Below are 21,893 nucleotides of genomic sequence, written 5' to 3' on the forward strand. Positions count from 1 at the left end.
AGAAGGTGAAGATCTGGGCCAAAGTGAAGCCCAAATAAGTTTCAATGCTTTGGCTGGATTGCCAGCCCCTGAAGCCCTTCGCATAGTGGGCTACATCTCTAACCAGCCCACTACTATTCTGGTAGATGGGGGGAGTACTCACAATTTTATCCAAGACAGAATGGCACGTTTTTTGAATTTGGGGACTCAGCCCACTAAAACACTACGAGTAATGGTGAGAAATGGTAGTGAACTTGAGTGTGATAGCATCTGTCCAGGGGTGGAATTGAAAATTCAGGGTCATAAGTTCTTGGTGGATCTCCATGTGCTCCCCATTAGTGGTGCTGACATAGTCCTTGGCATCCAGTGGCTCAAAAATTTGGGTCCTATTGTCACCGATTATTCCCAACTCATTATGAAGTTCGTTAAGGATGGGAAATTTGTGGAGTTTAAAGCTGATGCCCCCCAAAGCCCAGTGACATTTCAGCTCAACAGGTTAAACGAATTCTACAAACACATGCTGCTGTAGGTTTTTTTCACATTCGTATACTGCCTACTACACCCTCATCAAATTCACAAGCCATCCCTAACCATCCTATTCATCAAATATCGACCCTCTTAAAGAAATACTCTAAACTTTTCCAGAAACCGGCATCCCTACCACCTTCTCGTCGTATGGATCACCAAATACACCTCATTCCCAATTCCTCACCAATCTCTGTACGTCCGTATCAATATCCCCATTTCCAGAAAGTAGAAATTGAGAAACAAATTGAGGAGATGTTGTCTGACGGCATGATACAACCAAGCCATAGCCCTTTTTCTTCCCCGGTCTTGCTTGTCAAGAAAAAGGACGGTAGTTGGAGATTCTGTGTTGACTTTCGTGCCCTTAATGCGATCACCATCAAAGACAAGTTTCCCATTCCCACGATCGACGAGCTCTTAGACGAGTTGGGGGGAGCTTCGTGGTTTTCAAAACTGGATTTGCGGCAAGGATATCATCAAATTCGCATGTCTGAAGCTGATATCCCTAAAACCGCCTTTCGCACGCATCACAGGCATTACGAGTATACGGTCATGCCGTTTAGGCTTTGTAACGCCCCTTCAACGTTTCAAGCAACTATGAATGAACTGTTAAAACCATTTATGCGTAAATTCCTGATTGTTTTTTTTGACGACATACTGGTTTATAGCAGGTCATTGGAAGCTCATATTCACCACTTGGAGCTGACTTTCCAACAATTAATACAGGGCGAATTTTTTTTGCGTGGGACTAAGTGTTTATTTGCCTAACAACAAGTTGAGTATTTGGGACATGTGGTTTCTGCAGCTGGTGTGGCACCAGACCATTCAAAAATTCAGGCAATGTTAGATTGGCCACCCCCTTCCACGATCAAAGCATTACGTGGCTTTCTGGGATTGACAGGCTTTTATAGGCGATTCATAAAAGGGTATGCAACCATAGCTTTTCCCTTGACTGCACTTTTAAAAAAGGATGCATTCCAGTGGACCAGTGAAGCTCAAACCGCTTTTGACACCTTGAAGACAGCCATGACTGAGGCACCGGTCTTAGCATTACCCAATTTTGACTTGCCTTTTGTCTTGGAGACTGACGCATCTGGCTTCGCCATGGGAGCGGTTTTGATGCAGGAGGGTCATCCGATAGCGTTCCATAGTAAACCATTCTGCCCAAAGCTCATGCGTTCATCTACCTATGTCAGGGAACTTCATGCCATTACCAGCGCCGTTAAAAAGTGGCGCCAATATTTACTGGGGCACTTCTTTACAATCTTCACGGACCATCGCAGCCTCAAGGAGTTGATGTCGCAAGTCATCCAAACGCCGGAACAACAAGTTTATTTATCGAAGTTGTTGGGCTTCGATTATTCCATACAATATAAAACAGGGAGCACAAATGTAGTGGCAGATGCGTTGTCCCGTCCTTTTGATTTTGGTGACAGCCATCTCTTTGTTCTATCTATGCCTCGCTTCTTATTTCTTGAGGAACTCCGCAAGGCTCTCCTTACAAGTGCTGAATTTGTTCAATTATTTAAGGAGGTACAAAATGACTCAAATGTTCCGGCGCACTACAGCATCCACCGAGACCTCTTGTTGTACAAAGGCAGAATCTGGTTAAATCATGACAATCCCTTCATTCCGGTATTGTTGGAGGAATTTCACAACACTCCACTCAGCGGGCATACCGGGGTTGCTAAAACTTTGTCGAGGCTCCAGCACAATTTTTATTGGAAAGGCATGCGTGAGGATGTTCAAAATTTCGTTGCTCACTGTGCAACTTGTATGCAAACCAAGTATGAAACTAAGCGGCCAGCCGGACTATTGCAACCTCTTTCTATTCCAATAGAACCATGGGTTGACTTGTCTTTGGATTTTATTACGGGCTTGCCACTCTTCCAAGGCTGTACGATCATTCTGGTGGTTGTTGACCGCTTCTCGAAGGGAGTGCATTTTGGAATGCTACCCGCGCATTTCACATCCTTTAAGGTCGCACAACTTTTTTTGGATATGATCTGTAAACACTATGGATTCCCTCGTAGCTTGGTCTCAGACCGAGATCCAATTTTCATTAGCAAATTTTGGAGAGAATTATTCCGGTTGTGTGGCACCAAGTTGCGCATGAGCACCTCTTTTCACCCGGAAACGGATGGCCAGACAGAGGTTTTAAACAGGGTCTTAGAACAGTACCTACGTTCCATGGTTCACAACAAACCGAATGATTGGGGAAAATATTTAGGCTTAGCAGAGTGGTGTTATAATACAACCACTCATTCAGCCACTGGAATGTCTCCTTTTCAGGTCACGTATGGGAAAGAGCCTCCTTCGATTCCTCAATATTTGGTGGGTTCCTCGTCAGTGGAGGCAGTTGATTCTCTACTTTCAACTCGACAAGACATGCTAATTACTCTTCGAAGGAAACTCCAAAAGGTACAAGATCAGATGAAGGCAAGTGCAGATGGCAAGCGAAGAGAGGTGGAGTATCAGGTTGATGATTGGGTTTATGTGAGGTTGCGACCCTATCGCCAAAATTCTGTTCGTGGTTCATCTTATGCAAAGCTGGGCAAGCGGTTTTATGGCCCATTTCGCATACTAGCACGAGTTGGACATGTTGCTTACAAGCTAGAGCTGCCTTCAAATTCCAAAATTCATCCAGTTTTTCATTGTTCGGTGCTTAAAGCTCATCGTGTCCTATTCCTGTTCACCAAGTTGAGATGCCAGTTGAAACCCATGGTAATAGCCCGACAATTACTCCTATGGCTATACTGGATTCGAAGATAGACAATTCCACGACCCCTCCTGTAAAATTCGTTTTGGTACAGTGGAAAGGATTGGCTCCGGAACACACCACTTAGGAAGATTGGAATGAATTGCAGCTGAATTATCACCTTGAGGACAAGGTGATTTTCCTAGGGAGCAATAATGATAGCAGTACAGGCCCAAATGAAGAAATCAACACCATCCACCAGACCAATGAGGTAGCTGACACAATGACGTCAACAAGGGTTCGCAGGATGCCAAAATATTTAGTGGATTACAAACTTTGATACGTGGGGGAGTGAGTGAGGGAATATTGATATATTACGTGTCACTATTTGAGTGGGTTTGTTATGAGTTTGTTATTCCCTGATTCTGTCTTATAAATGCTATGAAAGAATGAATGAAAAAATAACAAGAAAGTTTTCATCTATTCTCTGCCTTTTTCTGTAGGAGTTTTCTTGACCTCGAATCAAGGCTTGTTTTCATATCAGTCTATTATAGTTCGAATGTATTTCATTTTGTGAGATCGATCATCTTTGATGTTTGAAAAAGTTCAATTAATCTGCAAATTCCTGGTGTTATAAAACTTTCAAAAGTTCTTTAAATTAGAATAACAAATATGTAAGTAGTTGAACAGAATATAGGTGAGATTTTTTCATGCGATTTAAAGTATATTGGTTTGAGATTTTTTCTTGTCTTGGGTTGGGATGCTCCAATCTGATAAGTTTATACAGTTTTGGGGATGCAGTTTTTATGTTTTGTTCGGTTGAGTAGAAGATGAGTGCGGAGAAGAAAAAAGAAAGAAGATGTGAGTTTGGTTAAGTTGAAATATGTATAAAGGAGATTAAAATTGTGTAGGCCCTATGATTGATGTTCTGCTTGAGCATATGGTGAGAAAGTTGGGAAAAGATGGCGAATCATGATTCATGAATTACAATGTGCCCTTTCATTTTTCTTCCACACCCGTGATCAAGTAGGCTCACGACACGTATATTAAATATATATATATCGATACACTTATTTTTTTTTTTAATAATAGGACATCATACTTAATATAAGAATATTAAAAAATATATAATTTCTTTTTAAAAATATAATAAATATATAATTATTTTTGTGGGAATCTAAATTAAAATTAAATTTATTAAAAAATTTTAACATAACAATTTATAAACTATTATCGTCATAAAATTATTATTAATTTATATATTATATTTTTTATTGATAAATATCAATAAACTTTTTTAACGGATAAATGACACAAATTAAAATATTTATACATCATAATTTATCGTCATTAACAAAAGTTAAAATGAGAAATTATTCATTGTTATCTTTTTCTGATTTTCCTTCTTTTATTTATTATGAATATGTCACATTATTTTTAATTCATTTTCTGTTTTGAAATATGCATCTATTTCTTCCACAAATATTAAAAAAAAATAAATTAAAATCAATATCTAAGCTATAAATTGAAAGTGAAAATAAATAAAGAAAAACTGAAAATAAAATACAATTACTATGCTTCCTAAATTATTCAAGAGTAAATTGAAGTAGTGTTCCTTAAGTAAAATATAAATAAAAAAATACATTAATCCTATTTATGTAAGAATATAGAAAATAGAAAAAGTAGAGGTAATTTTTATAAATGATATTCTATTATTTTATTATTAAAAGGTTAACTTATTAATGAAAAAATTAATTAATCGAGTTTTATTACATAAAAACTACATTTCTCTATATTCCTAGATTTTCATTTTCTTTTTCATCTACGTGAATATCACATATGTCACGAGTCCTAGTTGAGAGTAACACAAATCTATCCAATCAAATTTGTGATCTCAAATACCTATATGTTTGCATGCGATTCGAGAGAGTTCAAGATGAATCTTCGTCTCTCTACGGTTATTAGAGTACATAATTAATACCTATGTGTTTTTTTTTTTTGTAGATAGAGCATCATGCGAGAGTTTGAATGCTTGGGAATAAGATTGAGTTTGGATCTTCCATTTAGGTAAGAAAACTAGTTAATAACACTATTTTAACTTAATGATTTGGTGTTAGAAAATGCATGATATCTTTTAGCAAAGCAATTTTGATGAATTGAATGACATCATTTGATTGTTGAAATATATTATTTTTATAATACTAATATTTCTATTTTTTTCTATTACTAATTTTAATTTTAATAATAGTAGTATTATTCATTATTATTAAAATACAGATTGTTTTTGATGAATTGATTACTAATATTATATATATATATATATATATATATATATATATATCTTTTTCAAACAATAAAATTATTTATATATTTATAAATGTTATAAAATTAATGAATGTTCATTGACTTGGTAATTGTTACTTATAATTGATTATTATTGATGTTATTTAAATTGTTTGTATTAACTATTGTAACCCTTGAGTTTATCCTTTGGTTTGTCTTTCACATCTATAAATAGAGATTTTTCCTCTTAATGATACATAAAAAAAAATAGTCTTTAATCTCTTTTCTCCTTCTCTCCTTTATTTTGTAACTATAAATAATATAACTTATATATTGCATATGAAAAGTATTATCTTGTAAATATTTAAATTTACAAATAGTACCATGATAATGCTTATAATCCATTTCACATATGCTCTTTGTTGATTTGACATAAATCTACTAACTATACCAATAAATTGCGTTATATCTAATCACGTGTGCACCATTGCGTATTGGACTCTCTACTAGAGATGCATAAGGAAATTGTCGCATATGTGATTTCTCAACTTCCACTACAAAAAAAAACTAACTAAATAGTGGAGGTTTTATTTCAGTTCAGTAGAAATTTAATTTTTGACCTAACAAACTGTGAAAGTTTTAGACTCGCAACAAGCAATTAGCAGATGTTTTTAAAAATCTATGGGACCTATAATATACTGTGGAGTTATATCGAGGAGGTTTTAAACCTATGTTACATGTACAAGTTATAAAATGAGTTTTAATTGAATTTTGAAACCTACAAGAAATGTAGAATTTTTGTAAGAGATACTATATAAATCTATGTGATCATTATTTTACACCTATGTTTTTAATGTAGAATTTTATTATAAAGAATATTTATTTTATTTGTTTAAAAAATCTTAAAAGATTAATAATTTAACCATTTATAATAATAAAAACAAAATATTTGTTTTTTTTGCATGAATTATATAAAATACAATATGATTCACTATAAAAAAACGCACATAACATATTTAAAGATTCACAATTCAAATATTTTTTCAAAAATTCCAATAGAAGGTAGGCATGTACCAAGAATTAAAAATAAAAATATAAAACGGTTGACTATTCAAATATATATATATATATATATATATATATATATATATATATATATATATATATATATATATATTATTGGAAGAGAGTTTTTTTCTATCACAAAAATAGAAGTAATATTGTACCTAACACTAAAAATAAATATAAAAAAATTAAACTAAGGGTTGCCAGCGACATATGATTCTTTTCCTCCTGCTAGAGTATTAGGAACCCTTGAAACATGATTTGGCTACAAAAGAAGAAAAAAAATTAATTAGTAGATAGAATTAAAATCACAAATATACAAGTGAGTAAGAAAATGTAACACAAAAAATTTGGATACAATAGTTTGCTTTCCAAACTACCAAGATAGCAAATAATATGTTGTTTGAGTAAAGTAATAAATCAAAGGACCTTTGAAAACTCCTAGCAGTGTAACCCGTGCAACAGTGAGTCCTTCACTCTCTCTTTCTTTGCCTTCGAAATCCCCCTATGTTCTTTTTTTTTCTATGACAATGGTGAGTTGCAGTAGTGGCTTATTGGAAAGAGGAGATTTATTGGAGGTAAAGTAAAGTGACCCATAGGAGTTTCTTTTTCCCTTAGGAGATTTTGAGGTGCGTTAATGGTGAGCTCTAGTGTGATTTCTGAGTTGCAGCAGTGGATTATTGGAAATATTTAATTGAGGTAATGTAAAGTTGTGATTTAAGAGAAAAAAAAAATACTTTTAAAACTATCATTTTGTTTTTATAATTTCAAAATATTAATTTTGGGAAGAAGAAAAGGCGGGAAAGTATGTGAGAGGAAGGAGAAATACAATCATTATTAAGAGAGATTACGAAACCTTTGCTATTTAAACAAAAATTTAGCATATTTTATTAAATTAAGGAGGTTTTTAAAACTTCCACAAATAATTCAATAATAAAAGATGGAAATATGCATATTATTCAAAAATAACATTTCTTTCATTTTTATTTTCATAAATAATAATATGGTCCATCAAAGAAGTCATTTTTGTAGGTTCCTCCATCATTCAAGAAGAAAACAACTTTTTAACCCAAGAATTGTGATGTATTCTAGTGGAAGAATATGTTAAAGTAACATTTCAATAATGGAGAAATAAGTAATAAGATAACAAAAGATGGATATATCCATATTCTTCACAAATAACAATTCTTTCATTTTTCCCTTTCCACAAATAATATGGTATAGCCAAAGAGTTGTCATGTCACTTTATTGGAAAAATATATCAAAGTAACAATTCAATAGTAGAGAAGTAAGTAGTAAAATAATTTTTTTTTCTAACTTTCAATGATATATGAGAAACACAAATGAAAATAAAGCACAAAAAATAGTATATGTGACAAACATTTTTAACATGAAAAACTCTTTATTGTAAAGAGAAAAGCTATGAATCATTCAAACTAAAGAAATGAACCAGCTATTATTAATAAAAAATAGATGAGAGTTTCTAACTATCATATAAGTGATGCATATGATTAGAAAAAAACATTACTCACAAATAAGAGAGAAGATTAAAACAAATCTTCAAATAGAGCCATTATTGCAAACAATATTTATTTATCGCCAAACTTTTAATCAAATATCTGACAATTAATAAAATAATAATTTCTTATAAATCTCTTTTGCAAAATTCAACATGATCTATCAATGGACAAATTCTGAGTTAACATTTGAAAATTTACAGTCATCACTACAAGAAAATATCTCATTAACAACCAATTTTAGTGATCAAAAGTTGTTAATCACTATAGTGACCAATTTAGATATTTAAAAAATAAAAAAACTATCGATTATTAAAATAATCACTATTATAAATATAAAATTATAGTTGATTGTTAAATTGCACGTCAGAGGCCACTATCGAAGTGGCAGCCAATGGCACTACACAGATGCTCGACAGTGTATCAAAAACTAAAACTTCATCTTTGAGTTTTAATGTAGTAATTTTGACTCTCCTTGAGTTGTTCCCCACTTAATAAACTTCATAAAGTTATGATATATAAATATGTTAGCTCAAGAAGTGTCAAATCTAATCAATCAAAAATATCATAGAGGAGTTCCCATCAACAACAAAAACAATATCTGATATCAATTGAAATAAAGTTTCTAATCTTTTGAAACCAAACCATCATCAAACAAGATTTCATGCATCAAATATTTAACATTAGCTCAAGTGAATGACAATCTACTTCTTTTGGTTTCAAATGGTGTTTTCTTTTTCTCTTCACAATTTATAGCCAAATTCAACTTCTCAAATATACCACTTGAAACTAATGAAGGCCCATTTATCATTCACTGAGACCAACACCAACAATCCATGTTTGTTAGTTTTGATGCACCAATATTTTACAACCAAGAGGGGGTGAATTGGTTTTGACAATCTTTAACCAGTTTTAGAAATTTCGAAACCTTTTTGAAAAACCTTTGATGGTTAAAGTTTGGATCATTTATACCATTTCAAAGATAAATAGGAGAAGAGATAAAACACACACAAGAGATTTTATACTGGTTTGATTCCTTAGAATCTACATCTAGTTTCTTCTAACAAACCACAACTAGAAAGATTCTTTCACTATATCTCAAAGATTTACAAGATTTACAAAGACATTTAGCAAATCTTAACTCTAAGACAAGAAAACCATACAAGCAAGGCTATACCCACACATGCTTCAAACACAATAAGCAAGGCTATACTATACACTTGCTTCAAACAAAATCAGCAATATAGTGAATTTCAAACTATAACAGAATAAACAAATGCAGCTTAGAAATTAGATTGAATACACATTTGTTTCCTTCAACTTGCCAAACCAAGATCCATGTAGTAGAGACCAATCTTGATGTATCTTGGTGAACTTCAAAAGAGATCTTTGAAGACTGCTCTAAGAAAATATTCAACCAATTTTTCTTCTTAACGTGAAAAATAGCAGGTGCAGTGATCTGATTATATTGATCAGTTGTTGTTAGGACGAGCCTAGTTGACTAGATTAGTTGGCTAGTTGACTAGATTATGACTGGGTCCAAATCCAAGTTCCGAAACTAATCTAGTTGACTAGATTAGTATTCTAATCGACTATCGAGACAACAAAATAACATTTTAATTATCACACATATAACAGACATGACCTAATAATCTACTCAACTACGTCTAAGGCATTTACCACATACAACATGACACACATCATGTTCACACACGTATATGTCTTGTTTGAATTCCAACACTTTTATGCTATCATTTTTCCTGTGGACATCATAAAAAACAACATAGATTCAGTTTGAAAAATAGGAACAATAATGTTTTCACATATTCAAACTTAATTAACACAATCAATTCATCTAAAAATAATATACATGATTTCAATCTAGCTAATACACATCACACAACACATTCAATTGAACCAAATTACAATTTATTCATAGTCATAAACCAAAGCACAACAAGTTTTAAATTACTAACTTCCCTTACCTAGATAGACGCTCATAGACTCAAAGGTGTTTCCTACAAAGTCTACCTTACATAGGTTGCTCTACCTATACATAGAAAATTTTACTAAATAATCAAGACATATCCTAACAATCCTAACCGAGAAGAGATTCAATCATATGAATCATTGTTTCTCATTATTTTATTTTATTTCTTATTTGTTTTCACATTAATTAAAGACTTTCTAAGTTGTATTTTGTTTTTTTTTAACATGTCTTCGTATTTTAATTTTCTTAGTATGAAAAAAATCATGAAACTTAAGAAGAGGGTTCATTGGAACCCATTGTGAACTTGTCCAAAAAGAGGGCAAAAGTTCAAAACCTCTTAAAGATGACGTCTTGTCAATCATCAATCAACAAAGACAGACAACACTTGAAATTTGTCCCTTTCTATCATTTTCCTTTTTCGGATAAACCATTTTTATGAGTCTCACCATTGCATTTCAATTTTTTTTTGGTCTAAAATAATGGATGAGAGAGTGCACCATAACTCAGTTCTCTAATCACTCGTCATCATCATATCAATTTGCATTTTTTCTGATGCCATTTTCCCTAATTACTGATTAGTAATTATAGATGACTAATCATATGGTTGTAATTAACAAAGTTAAGAAGTCATATGGTACTTTGTATACATTTTTCTCACTAGTATATACATAATCACCATAAGATTAAATATTGATGACAGTACGATAGTCGTATGATATAAATAATAGACACAACAATAAACTTTATTATGATTTACTCTAACTCCCGTTCCAATACCATATTAAAAAATAATTTTTATATATAATTTAATTTTATAAAATTGATTTATAAAATAAATTTTGTATTCACCGATAAATATTATAAATTGATTTTATTTTAATTGATATACAGCTTCCAATAATATATGTATATATAAAATATCTTAATACTAAAAGTAATTTTTAAAGTAGATTTAGAACCACTATTCGATTCTATTTATTCTTAAATTCACTCGCAAAAATTTAGGTGTTACATGCAATTTAATTTGCTTAAATTTTCATTAAGATGAGTCAAATTGAATTAAGTCACTGATAAAAAATAGAAGTTAGACATTTGATTTTTTTTAAATGAGTCGAGGAGAAATTTTCTAAAATTAATTTAATTAAATAAATAAAAAATATATAAATAATTTAGTATAAATATTGTTTTTGTTAGTATTAAACAAGTTAAATTTAACAAATAAACAAAAATATTAGTAATTTAGATTATATATATATATATATATATATATATATATATAATAGATAATTAAATGTATTGGCGTCATTATATTATTATTAGTCAAAATTATATTATTAGTCAAAGCATTAAAATAATCTAATTAATTAAATCTATGACTAAAAACATATATTTCATGAAATATTTACTATATAGAAACGATAAGCAAACAATATTCTAATTTGATAAAGGGGCCAAATTACATATATTGAAATCAAGGAAGGAGCTGAGAGAAGTTACATAAAGGGTTATGGTCCTCAATTGTGATCTCGAAGAGGACTTAGAACAAGCTTATGTCTCTAAAAATGACCAACCATGATATAGTCTCACTAGTGCAATTTCATGTTTAGACAGTGCCCTATATGCCTCGGTTCTCGCACAAACGATGTAGATAAGGACGTGATGGCATTTTTGTGATTTCGAACAACTTTTATGCCTCGGTTAACCAAACAACCGAGGCCTATGAATGTTTATGCCTCAGTTATAAATTCAACCGAGGCAATAACGCTGTCAGAAACTCACACTTTAACTCTTTTTTTAAAATTCAAAAATAATTGGGCAATTTTATGCCTCAGGTCCCACTAAACCGAGGCATATAATGGTTTACTGCAGCAGGCTATTTCACCCGAGGCCTATTAGTGCCAGAATTTTTCCACGTGGTTGATTTTTTTTTTGCGTGAGTATATGTCTCGGTTATTCACTAAACCGAGGCCTATGCATGTTTATGCCTCAGTTTTAAATCAACTGAGGCAGTAAGGTCAGTTAGGTTTTAAAAACCCAAATTCGCTGCACTATAGATGCATCTTCTACCTTCGAAAATCAGCGCTGCCTGTGCCTCTACGTCGTTCCGTCACACTGTTTTGTGCCTCCACCGCACTGATTGGCCATCATATTAGCCGTCTTATTGCTCCTTTGTTGTCGGCGTGAGAGTGAGCATCATGGTGGTGTCCTTGGCGGGTTTCGCCGGCGTGTGTTACCGAAACACGTTTCTGATGCGACTGTACCTGGTGGTGATGTTCGTGGTGATTGCGGTGCTGATCGGCTTCATCATATTCGCGTATGTGGTGACGGCCAAAGGGTCGGGTCGGAGGGTGATGAACCGGGCGTATTCAGAGTACTACTTGGAGGACTATTGGAAGATAGGGTCATGCATTAGGGATTCCCATGTGTGTGTGAGGATGGGGAGAACCATTAATGGAGTTCCTGAAACAGCTGAAATGTTCTACGTTAGACACCTCACACTTATTCAGGTATATGCATTAATCATCACTTTTCTTTCCTTTTCCTTTCTCTGTTCACTGCATTAATCATCAGCCGTGAAAGAACTGAGCATGTTCTTGGAAGTCGACTCTTTCACTACAAGAAATGTAACCTTTTGTGACAAACAAATAGTGCTGAGGATAAATTTTGTCACTATTAATATACTAGTTGTGACAAATTTTTTATTTGTTACAAGTATTATTTATAACAGTGATAAAATGGAAAAAATGTCACATTAAATTTATTATAAAATAAAAATGCATCTTCCTAATTTGTAAATTAATAACTATTGTTTATTAAAATGCTATTTGAATAATTTATATAATAAATTTATTTTATATTTAATAAGAAATTATATAAATTAAATGTGAAATATTTTTTTAGTTATTATTTTATTTAGTAAAAATACAACGATAAATAAAATATCGTCACTATTTACATATTAATTGTGACTAATTTTATATTTATCACAAATACTTTTTACAATAGTGATAAAATAAAAAGATATCACAATAATTATATTTCAAAAAAATAAAAACACATATGTTAAAAGAAATACATCATAAAATTAGTTTTTTTTAATAAGAATACAATTAATATAAAAATTATTAAATATGGATAAATTAATAATTATTTCTTATTATTGAAAAATTAATAATGCTTTACAAATTTAATATCAGTGGAATAAATTATTAAATTTATGTTATTTTAGTCAATATTATTTTTATTTTTTAATAATATAGTCAATAGTGATAAATTTTTTATTTGTCACGAATTTAAGTAAAATTGATCAAATATACATATCACAAATTCATTACTACAATGTTATGTAATAAATTTTTTTTATTTGATAAAAATAGAATTAATAAAAACTTTATTAAAAATAATCATTTAATGTCAATTATTATTAATAATCGTTAAAAACCTTTTATTTAAGATTTAAACTTAGTAATAAGTCAAGTTAGACCACTATACCACTTCACAATTACTATATGTATTTTGATATTTTTTTCTTATTTAAATATAGTCTTGTACTTTTTATTAATATTAGTAATTAATATATTCACTACAAATTTAGATTTAGTATGCAAAATATCAAGTGGTGCCTACATTATTTTCTCTATCTCCCTATCTCTTTATGTGGATATATATATATATATATATATATATATAAATAAAGTAAATAATATTTTCATAGATGAAAATAAATAGATAAATAGAATAAACATAATTAACAACAAAGTTTGTGTTATAAAATTATATAAAATAATAATCAATTATTATTACTATCATCTTTAACAATAATATCATTTTCTTCATCCTCTGTTAAATCAATATTTTCATCATTACTTTCTTCATCGTCATTGTCAATAACTTCCATAGGCCTCATTGGATTTCCATCAGTAGTGGATTGAGTTAGGTCTTTTCTATCTAAAGAAAACTCGTGTTCTTTATCAAACACATTGGATATAAATGACATTGAGCCAATCTCTTCATTTTCTTGGCATGCTTCATTTATAGCTTCTTCTGGCATATCATACCAATCTCGAGGCTTTGTTTTCACTACTACAAGCCAATTCGGGTCTTTGGTATCTTTAACATAATATACTTGTTGAACTTGGCTAGCTAAGACATATGACTCATTTGTCTTCAACTTGCGCTTACTATTAATAAGAATAAATCCATACATATCTTCTTTGTATCCTCTCTCTTTAGAATACACATCCCACCAATCACATTTAAATAAAATGACATTATTTCCACCAGAGTAAATTAATTCAATAATATCTGTTAAGATGCCAAAATAATCCAGGTTACCTGCATTCTATTATTTTGTGATTTCAAGTACATATCTCGATCCTTTACATTAAAACTCCAATCATTTACCAAATAACTTGTATATCAAAAAACACGTGAATCTGGTCCACAAGCTAAGTGAAACAATGACTCATTTTTTATGTTGCTTTCTCTTTTCAAATGTGCAACCTGATAAAAATAATAATAAGAATGATAAATGTGGTAGAGTTATATAATAACAACCAAGTAAGTTTAATTGATTCTTACATATTTTTTGAACCACTGAAAAAATTCTTTTTGATGTCTTTGTTCCAGATTTTGTGAGTTTGTTTTCTCTAATTCTTGTTTATGTAGTTTGATCACAAAAAGACATGATTATATTGAATTACATAAAACCACAATAATATAAATGTGTAATATAAGAAAATCACTTACCCAATAAAAGGCAAAACATCATCACAATTTTGGAGAACATAATTTCTTGCTTGCTCTTGTTCGGCTATAGTTAACTCAACATACTTTTTTGCATGCAATGCTTTTCCAACTTGTAGAAAAAATTTTAACTTTGATTTTTATTAAATTTTTAAGGTGTGTTCATCTAGGCCTGTGACAGTTACCCAAAAAATTCCCCGCTTTCCAATTTTTCACATTCACGTCATTCACGTCTACCTCTCACTCTCACGTAAATCTTTACTTCTTCAGTTTAGAAACAAAATTATGGTTCAACCATTATTTCATAAAAGTTGGTGCAATCGCACGTGGGGTTGTAAAATTTTGGTGCAATCATAGTTCGGGTCTCTATTAAATTTAGCAAGTTACAGTTTCAAATTCCTCCTTTAAGGTATGGGTTTCATCTATCATGTTTTAATTTATACCCCTTCAAGATATTAATTTCCCAAGGTATTAATTCACGTTGCAATGAGTGTCCTCTGGTAGATGAGTCTCTTTTTCTTCCTTCGTGAAAAATCACTGTGCAATTCTGGCTCATTCTTTGCCTTTTTTTCAAATTTTCATTTTGTTTTTCTCCCAATTTTAATTCCTTTAGGTCCTGCACGGAGAAGAATGTTTGAATTTTAAGTGGAGTGATATTAAAACTGATAACAATGCTGTGCTTATGCTGTTACTGATAATAGGGGCAAAAAGTGTGATGCCATTCTTCAGAAGTTCTCTTGCTATCTCTGCATGTTAGGTGAAATAATTATCATTGCTTTAGTATTAACACTCAACTATTGGTTAAGTAAATATTCTTCTATTCTTATTTTTAACTTATCTGAGTTATATATACCATCTCTTAGTTACAAATCTTTCCATTAAATGTTATTTTACATTACTTTGTTATTTATTAGTTTTAAGTCTATTTTTTTGGACTTGTAGTGGTAAGTTGAGATTCCAAAGTCTCTTCATCTCTGTGATATAAATTTATATCTTTTATTTATTTCTAACTTATTGTCTTTATGGTGCAATCACAGTTGGGTTCTACAAATTTCAGCAAGTTATAGTATCAAGGTTCCTCCTCCAAGAAATGAGTTCCATCATGTTTTAATTTTCCTCCAAGGTATTAATTTCTATTTTTCATTACTTTTTAATTTATTACTTTAAATTGTAATTATTTGGAGTTGTAGCTATCTAAACGTTGTCTTTTAGTAATGTAAATATGTCATTTTTTAGATGCAAAACATGTCTATCTATGAAGAAGAAAGGCTACAAAGAATTGCAAAAAATGAAGCAAAATTTGAGGCTTTAGGAATATCACGTAAAGCTTCTTCTTTGAGAGTGTTAACTCAAAATACCAAGAATAAGAACGGAAGAAGAAGAGATTAAGAGAATGATGAAGAGTATAAGCCCAAAGAATTAGAAGAGTTACAATCTTCAAGTGAAGATGATGAAAAGTACAATAAGAAAAAGGTATGTAACGAGACTCTTAGAATATATAAATGTTTTTGTTTAGTTTCATGACATTTCTTTATGATTATTTTTATTTTGTTGATAACTAGACCATTAAAGTTAAATTCTAAAAGGGTCAATGCTTCTGAGTTGGAGAAGGTTGAGTTGGATAAGGTTTAGGAATTTGAAACATGTCCAGGTATTCGTATAACATATTTTTTCTAAAACTACATAAACCATTACAAATATTGGTATTGATTTCTTTTTTCGAATTTAATTTAGATCAATATGGACATACCATTAATGCAAAACTCCCAAGTAAAAGAGAAGAATTAATGGTATTGGGCAAAACATTTGATATCCAATTTCCTCCACCCTACTTCAAGCTTTGTGGAAAACATGCAAAGAATTTCAAGGCTGAAGCAATTGTATGTATACGTCACGAAGTTCCTTTACAAGTTAAAACATGGAAAGAGATATCTGACAATGATTTAACTATAATGTGGAAACATATGGAGGTTGGTATAACTTTATTAATGTGAATGTATTTAATTAATTTTTATTTATGTACACTACAAGAATTTTTATCTTTTCGTCAGCCAAAAACCTACACTACAACTAAAAAGCCGACAATAATATGCACATGGCGTCGGTCCAGCGACAACAACATGACCCACGTCCATTTCCTGGATGCAAAGGTCATTTGCGTTGGTTAAATGGGGACGCATGATTTCTACGTATTTCTCATTGGCTAAACCGACGAAAATGAATAACAAATATAATAATAATTTCCCATGCGTGGGTCAAGCCCACGAACAATTAAAACGAAAAAGAAATTCAAATAGTTTTCGTCGGTCAATACGACGCAAATGAGAAGAATTCAACGCAATATTCTGACTTTTGCATGGACTATGCGTTGGTCAAGCCCACGAACTACAAAAATGGAATCTAAAAGAGGTTATTTTTATGGGTCAGGCCGACGCAAACAATTAGAAATTAAATTATTAGCGTCGGCTAAGCCTACGCAAATTACTGCGTAATTTGAAATGACCAATCTGTTTCCAAGCGGATCCCAAAAGTTGTATCCAATTCCTCAACCTGCATCTAATACCTATCCAGAAACATTTCAAACAATCTAATCAATCCAGCAATCCAGCATATGATTTCATTCATTCAATCCAGAAATCGAACATATGATTTCATTCATTTACAATTGAAATTGGAAACATAAAGTTAGTTGTCAGTTTCACAAAAATCCTGGAGTCTAAGATCAAATTATAGTCAAACAAAAAGTGCCAATGTTGGCAGTACAATCCCACTAGCATTCTAAGATCAGATTATAGTCAGACAAAAAGTGCCAATCTTGGCATTACACTCCCACTAGCATTTCATTATATGTTTTCCTACTTAGCCTATACTGAGCCTATAATAGTTATTGGCAGTAAAACCTACTAGCAGCCACCTCCAAGCCACCATCTGTGTGTAGGTACTTAATCCAAAATCTGTATAAATGTATATTCATGTATATTCATGTCTTACCTTCTGTGTGTAGGTACTTAATCCAAAATATGTATTTTTCAGAACACTATATGAGTCCAGAAGAAGATTCTCTGGCTGCAAAATACATTGAGTATTGAATATGAGTCTCACTCGAGAAGAAAAATAATTGATTCCTGCTCACACTTATATGAGTTATGAATCAGTTAATTAAATTAGTGGAGAGGATTGTGGTAGATAATGATAGACTTTCAAATCTCTGTGGTAGACCCCTCTACTATGGCAGTAATCAACTACATTGATTAGTTGGTGGAAATAACTTCTTGCTTCATCCTCTTTAATTCTCCCACTTTGAACCTACAAATCAAATTATGCAAGATCCAAGGAAAATCTCAATGTACTGACAATTATTATTCTAATAATATCACCTCCAAGAGAAAAAAAATGTGAAAACAATAGGAATATATATATATATATATATATATATATATATATACACTCTTAAAATCCAGCTTCATCCATCTGTAACAGTTAGTAAGTGTGTGGATTAATCTTTGTTCTAAGCACAATGTGAAATAAGCCAAAAACTCAGAATAAGAAAAAACTTACAATGCAGATAAAACTCAGTGCAGAAATTACTGTAGTGCAACAACAGTCGTGCCACTACCACTTCACCATATTTGTGCATAAGTGCCAAATGCTACATGTGTGAGTCCTAGTTAGTAATTCATAGATGGGGATGGATTAATCTTTTATTTAATCAATTCATTGTAGCAGTTTCTTAGTGTCCATTACATTTTCAATAAATGAAGATTGGGAAACGACATATTCCCTCTGCTATCAAGTTTCCATATCAGTAAAATGTGAGAGACTGTGAAGCACCTAACTGTGCTAATGTCTCAAAGAATAACAACAAACACAGAAGCTCAAACCTCTTTTACAAGTTTCCATATTAGTAATATGCTATTCAAAAGTCAAAATAATATGCTATTCAAAACCCAACTTAGTTACGCACCTTAAGTTCAATATTTTAACTCTCCAAAAGTTATTTACCTCCACTTAAAACGCTTAATGACCAACACCAACCAGTTCTGAATCTTTACAAGACAATACAGCCTTCACTCTTGGTGTTCAAATTAAAGAGTTGTAGTTGAAAAACATGTCTTAAACATTAACAAAGCCTCCTAGAACGTGCCTCCCAGAACGTGCATCAAGCATATAGAGAAAGCAAGAATGACACAAAATCAATCAAATTTAATCATCCTAACACACAAAGCAAAGAAACCCTAATAGGAAAAACCCAAAACTAAGAAAGAGAGGGATAAGGAGTTACTAGGAATTGAAAATGGAAACCGAAATCTCTTTGCTCCCCTTGTTGCCTCGTGGGGTGACTGGAACGGAGAAGCGAGAGTGTTGTTGGAAGGGGCTTTAAAGGTGAGCGCAGAGGCGATGCTCTCGAACCAATGCGGTGTGCGATAGGTCGTGGAAGAGTGCAGAATTACTTCAAGAAGCCCTTATAGTGAATGCAGAAGCAAACTCATAGTCACAAACGCTATTTATGGTAGATTGGGGAAAAAACTTGCCTTCACAAGAACCCCCCGATTCCGCTTAACCAATTCCAAACCTTATCGCACTCACTGTAGAAAAGAGATGCAAAACACTGAGAAATAATGCAATGGTTGTGGCACACTGTGTTGCGAAAGAGGGGGCAACGAGTTTATGTTACACAAAATAAATGGTGAAGCCAAAATGAAATTGAGAAAGGGGAAAACTTCACCACGAAACATAACCTAATTAAGGATTTATTTATTTATTTAAGAGATGTATGTGTGGGCCAGCTGATGCCAATTGTTGAATCCATATGTGTCGGCCAGCCGACGATTGATTTTTAGATTATGTGTCGGCCAAGCCGACGATAAAAGAAATTACTCTTATTTTTTTTTTTATAAATACTATAGATTGGGTTGTGCGTAGGTTTAGCCCACGCCCTTTTGCGTCCCCATTATGGCCAACGCCATTTTTGGAAGCTAAACAGTGACATTCTTGTAGTGGTATTTGATGTATTTTGGCAATAATATATTTGAAACTTTTTATTATTTTATCACATTCACAATGAAACAATTGCAAAAGCAATATAGGAATAGACATCACCACTTGTATCAAACATACATCCAAAATAAAGGTAGACCAAATGACGTACATCCTCAAGATGGGAATTGGTTAATAAATAACAAGTGGAATGATTCAAAGTTTAAGGTAAAGTTATTCTCTTTTTATATCTATATGTTAAAGTTGAATTTTAATTTTTTTTTGTACTTTTATATTATAATACTAAATTATTTCTACATTTATAGGAAATGAGCTTGAAAAATAAAGCTAGTCGAAGTAAACAAGAGATTAAATCATTTATTGGTACAAAATCAATTGTCCAAAAGGCATTTGATTTTAAACTTTGATTTTAGTGACATTTAAGATTATTGTCACTATTACATAAAATTATTAGAGATAATTACTTTTGTCACAATAAACTTTGATTTTAGTGACATTTAAAATTATTGTCACAAGTACAATAGTGACAAAGATATTAGTGACATCTTAATTATTGTCACAAGATGGTATTAGTGACATATTTATAATTTTTAATGATGAATATTAGTATCACTATAGTTAATTTTTCTTGTTTAGATGAAATGAAGAAGAAACTTGACAAGTATTATATGGTGATGATCCTCCGTACTATACATCTAGACTTTAATCATATTAAAGATCCACTTTTGACCTCTCATGAGGTCCCTTCCATGGATGCCTTGATCACACACTTGATTTGTGTCCCAATACCTCAAACTCAGGAAGCTCTTGCTTTACTGGAACCATTTGTCATGGTCGCAATCGAGGAAGAGGAGGGCATTTCATTAGAGGAGGAGGACGTGGAGGTCGAGGGCGACCACAATGCACCTACTATAAGAGAATAGGTCACACTCAAGAGAATTGTTATTCCTTGCATGGTTTTCGTTCCAAAATCGCCAACGTCTAAAAGGCTGAAATTGTTGACTCCAAGTTCACTAAGGACGGATACCAAGAGTATCTCCGGTTAAAGTCTAATAGCTTGGCACAAACTTCTCAAACTTCAATCACATCATGTGCTTTTGATCACATATTTGGTAATACCTTTTTGTTCTCAACCATTTCCTTTCAAGGAAAACATCAATTTATAACTCTTGCAAATGGTACTAAAAGTTCCTCAAAGGGATTTGGTCAAGTGATCGTGCGAATGGCAGAGATGGTGGTGTTTAGTGTAGGCATGTTTCTTAACACTCTTTCGAGCCCCCTTTGAAACTGTTTATTTTGTAATTTCTTGCTCTGTGAGCAATCCTTTTGGACAACTATTTCATGTTTAAGTTCTGCTTGTGGCATTGTTTTGTGCCTATGGTACTACTGCTTTGGTATATTTTGGATAATTATAGAAGGTTGATTATCATATACATCAGTCACGTGCTCTAATTTATTTTATAATATGAAATGTCTTATTTTAATAGTTTTATACTACTAAAATTGGATGTTACAGATAACTCTAATTTGAAAATTGTTTTCGAGAAGTAAAACAAAAGTTTGTAAAGACGAGTGTGTGAAGGAAGTAATTTATTTTTAAATCTAAAATACGAAACATTATTACAACTTTGTTTTTAATGTATAAAACAAATAACAAAAATACATTTTATTAGTTTTTATTTCTTTTAAAGTATACAATTTCAAACTATTCTTAAGAACTATTCAACAAAAAGAATTATTAAACAAGTTTTTTTATTGGATCCTTTCCCTATCACCTTTTTGTATCATATACATAGATTTGACAATCCTTATATACTAAATTATATGTACTAGTTCTTATTCTTTACATAAAAAAATAAAAATAAAACGTCTATATAAGTAAAAGTTCCTTCACAAATATATATTTTATAGTAACAACTTAAATTTATATATATATATATATATATATATATATATATATATATATATATATATATATATATATATATATATATTGATTAAGTACTCAATAATCATAAGGTTTTGTGATATTAATAATTGGAGATGAACTGATTCATCCTACAGTTCTTAAAGTTAGACCATTGTGTTTCAA

The 21,893-nt window shown here is 31.5% G+C and overlaps 1 protein-coding gene and 1 pseudogene across 1 annotated transcript; both read left to right on the forward strand.

The window, feature by feature from the left end:
• The first annotated feature begins 12,252 nt into the window (after nucleotides 1–12,252).
• On the forward strand, nucleotides 12,253–12,634 carry LOC146884395 (tetraspanin-3 pseudogene; annotated as a pseudogene).
• A 1,025-nt stretch (nucleotides 12,635–13,659) lies between these two features.
• On the forward strand, nucleotides 13,660–20,208 carry LOC146884396 (uncharacterized). Its single transcript, XM_085665969.1, has 5 exons — nucleotides 13,660–13,676; nucleotides 16,575–16,777; nucleotides 18,868–18,895; nucleotides 19,858–20,008; nucleotides 20,107–20,208. Exons 1-5 carry the CDS (start codon nucleotides 13,660–13,662, stop codon nucleotides 20,206–20,208), a joined length of 501 nt encoding a protein of 166 aa, XP_085522095.1.
• The last annotated feature ends 1,685 nt before the right edge of the window (nucleotides 20,209–21,893 follow it).

Source organism: Vigna unguiculata, chromosome 8, assembly GCF_037176805.1.
Source record: "Vigna unguiculata cultivar grain cowpea cultivar isolate G323 ecotype 2 chromosome 8, ASM3717680v1, whole genome shotgun sequence".
Lineage (NCBI taxonomy): Eukaryota > Viridiplantae > Streptophyta > Magnoliopsida > Fabales > Fabaceae > Vigna > Vigna unguiculata.

What these genes read in the sequence shown, in the direction of transcription:
- LOC146884396 (XM_085665969.1), top strand. An exon ending in GTGGAAACATATGGAGGTTG is followed by an intron (nt 16,778 to 18,867) that starts GTATAACTTTAT and finishes AAGACAATACAG; the next exon opens with CCTTCACTCTTGGTGTTCAA. An exon ending in GGAATGATTCAAAGTTTAAG is followed by an intron (nt 20,009 to 20,106) that starts GTAAAGTTATTC and finishes CTACATTTATAG; the next exon opens with GAAATGAGCTTGAAAAATAA.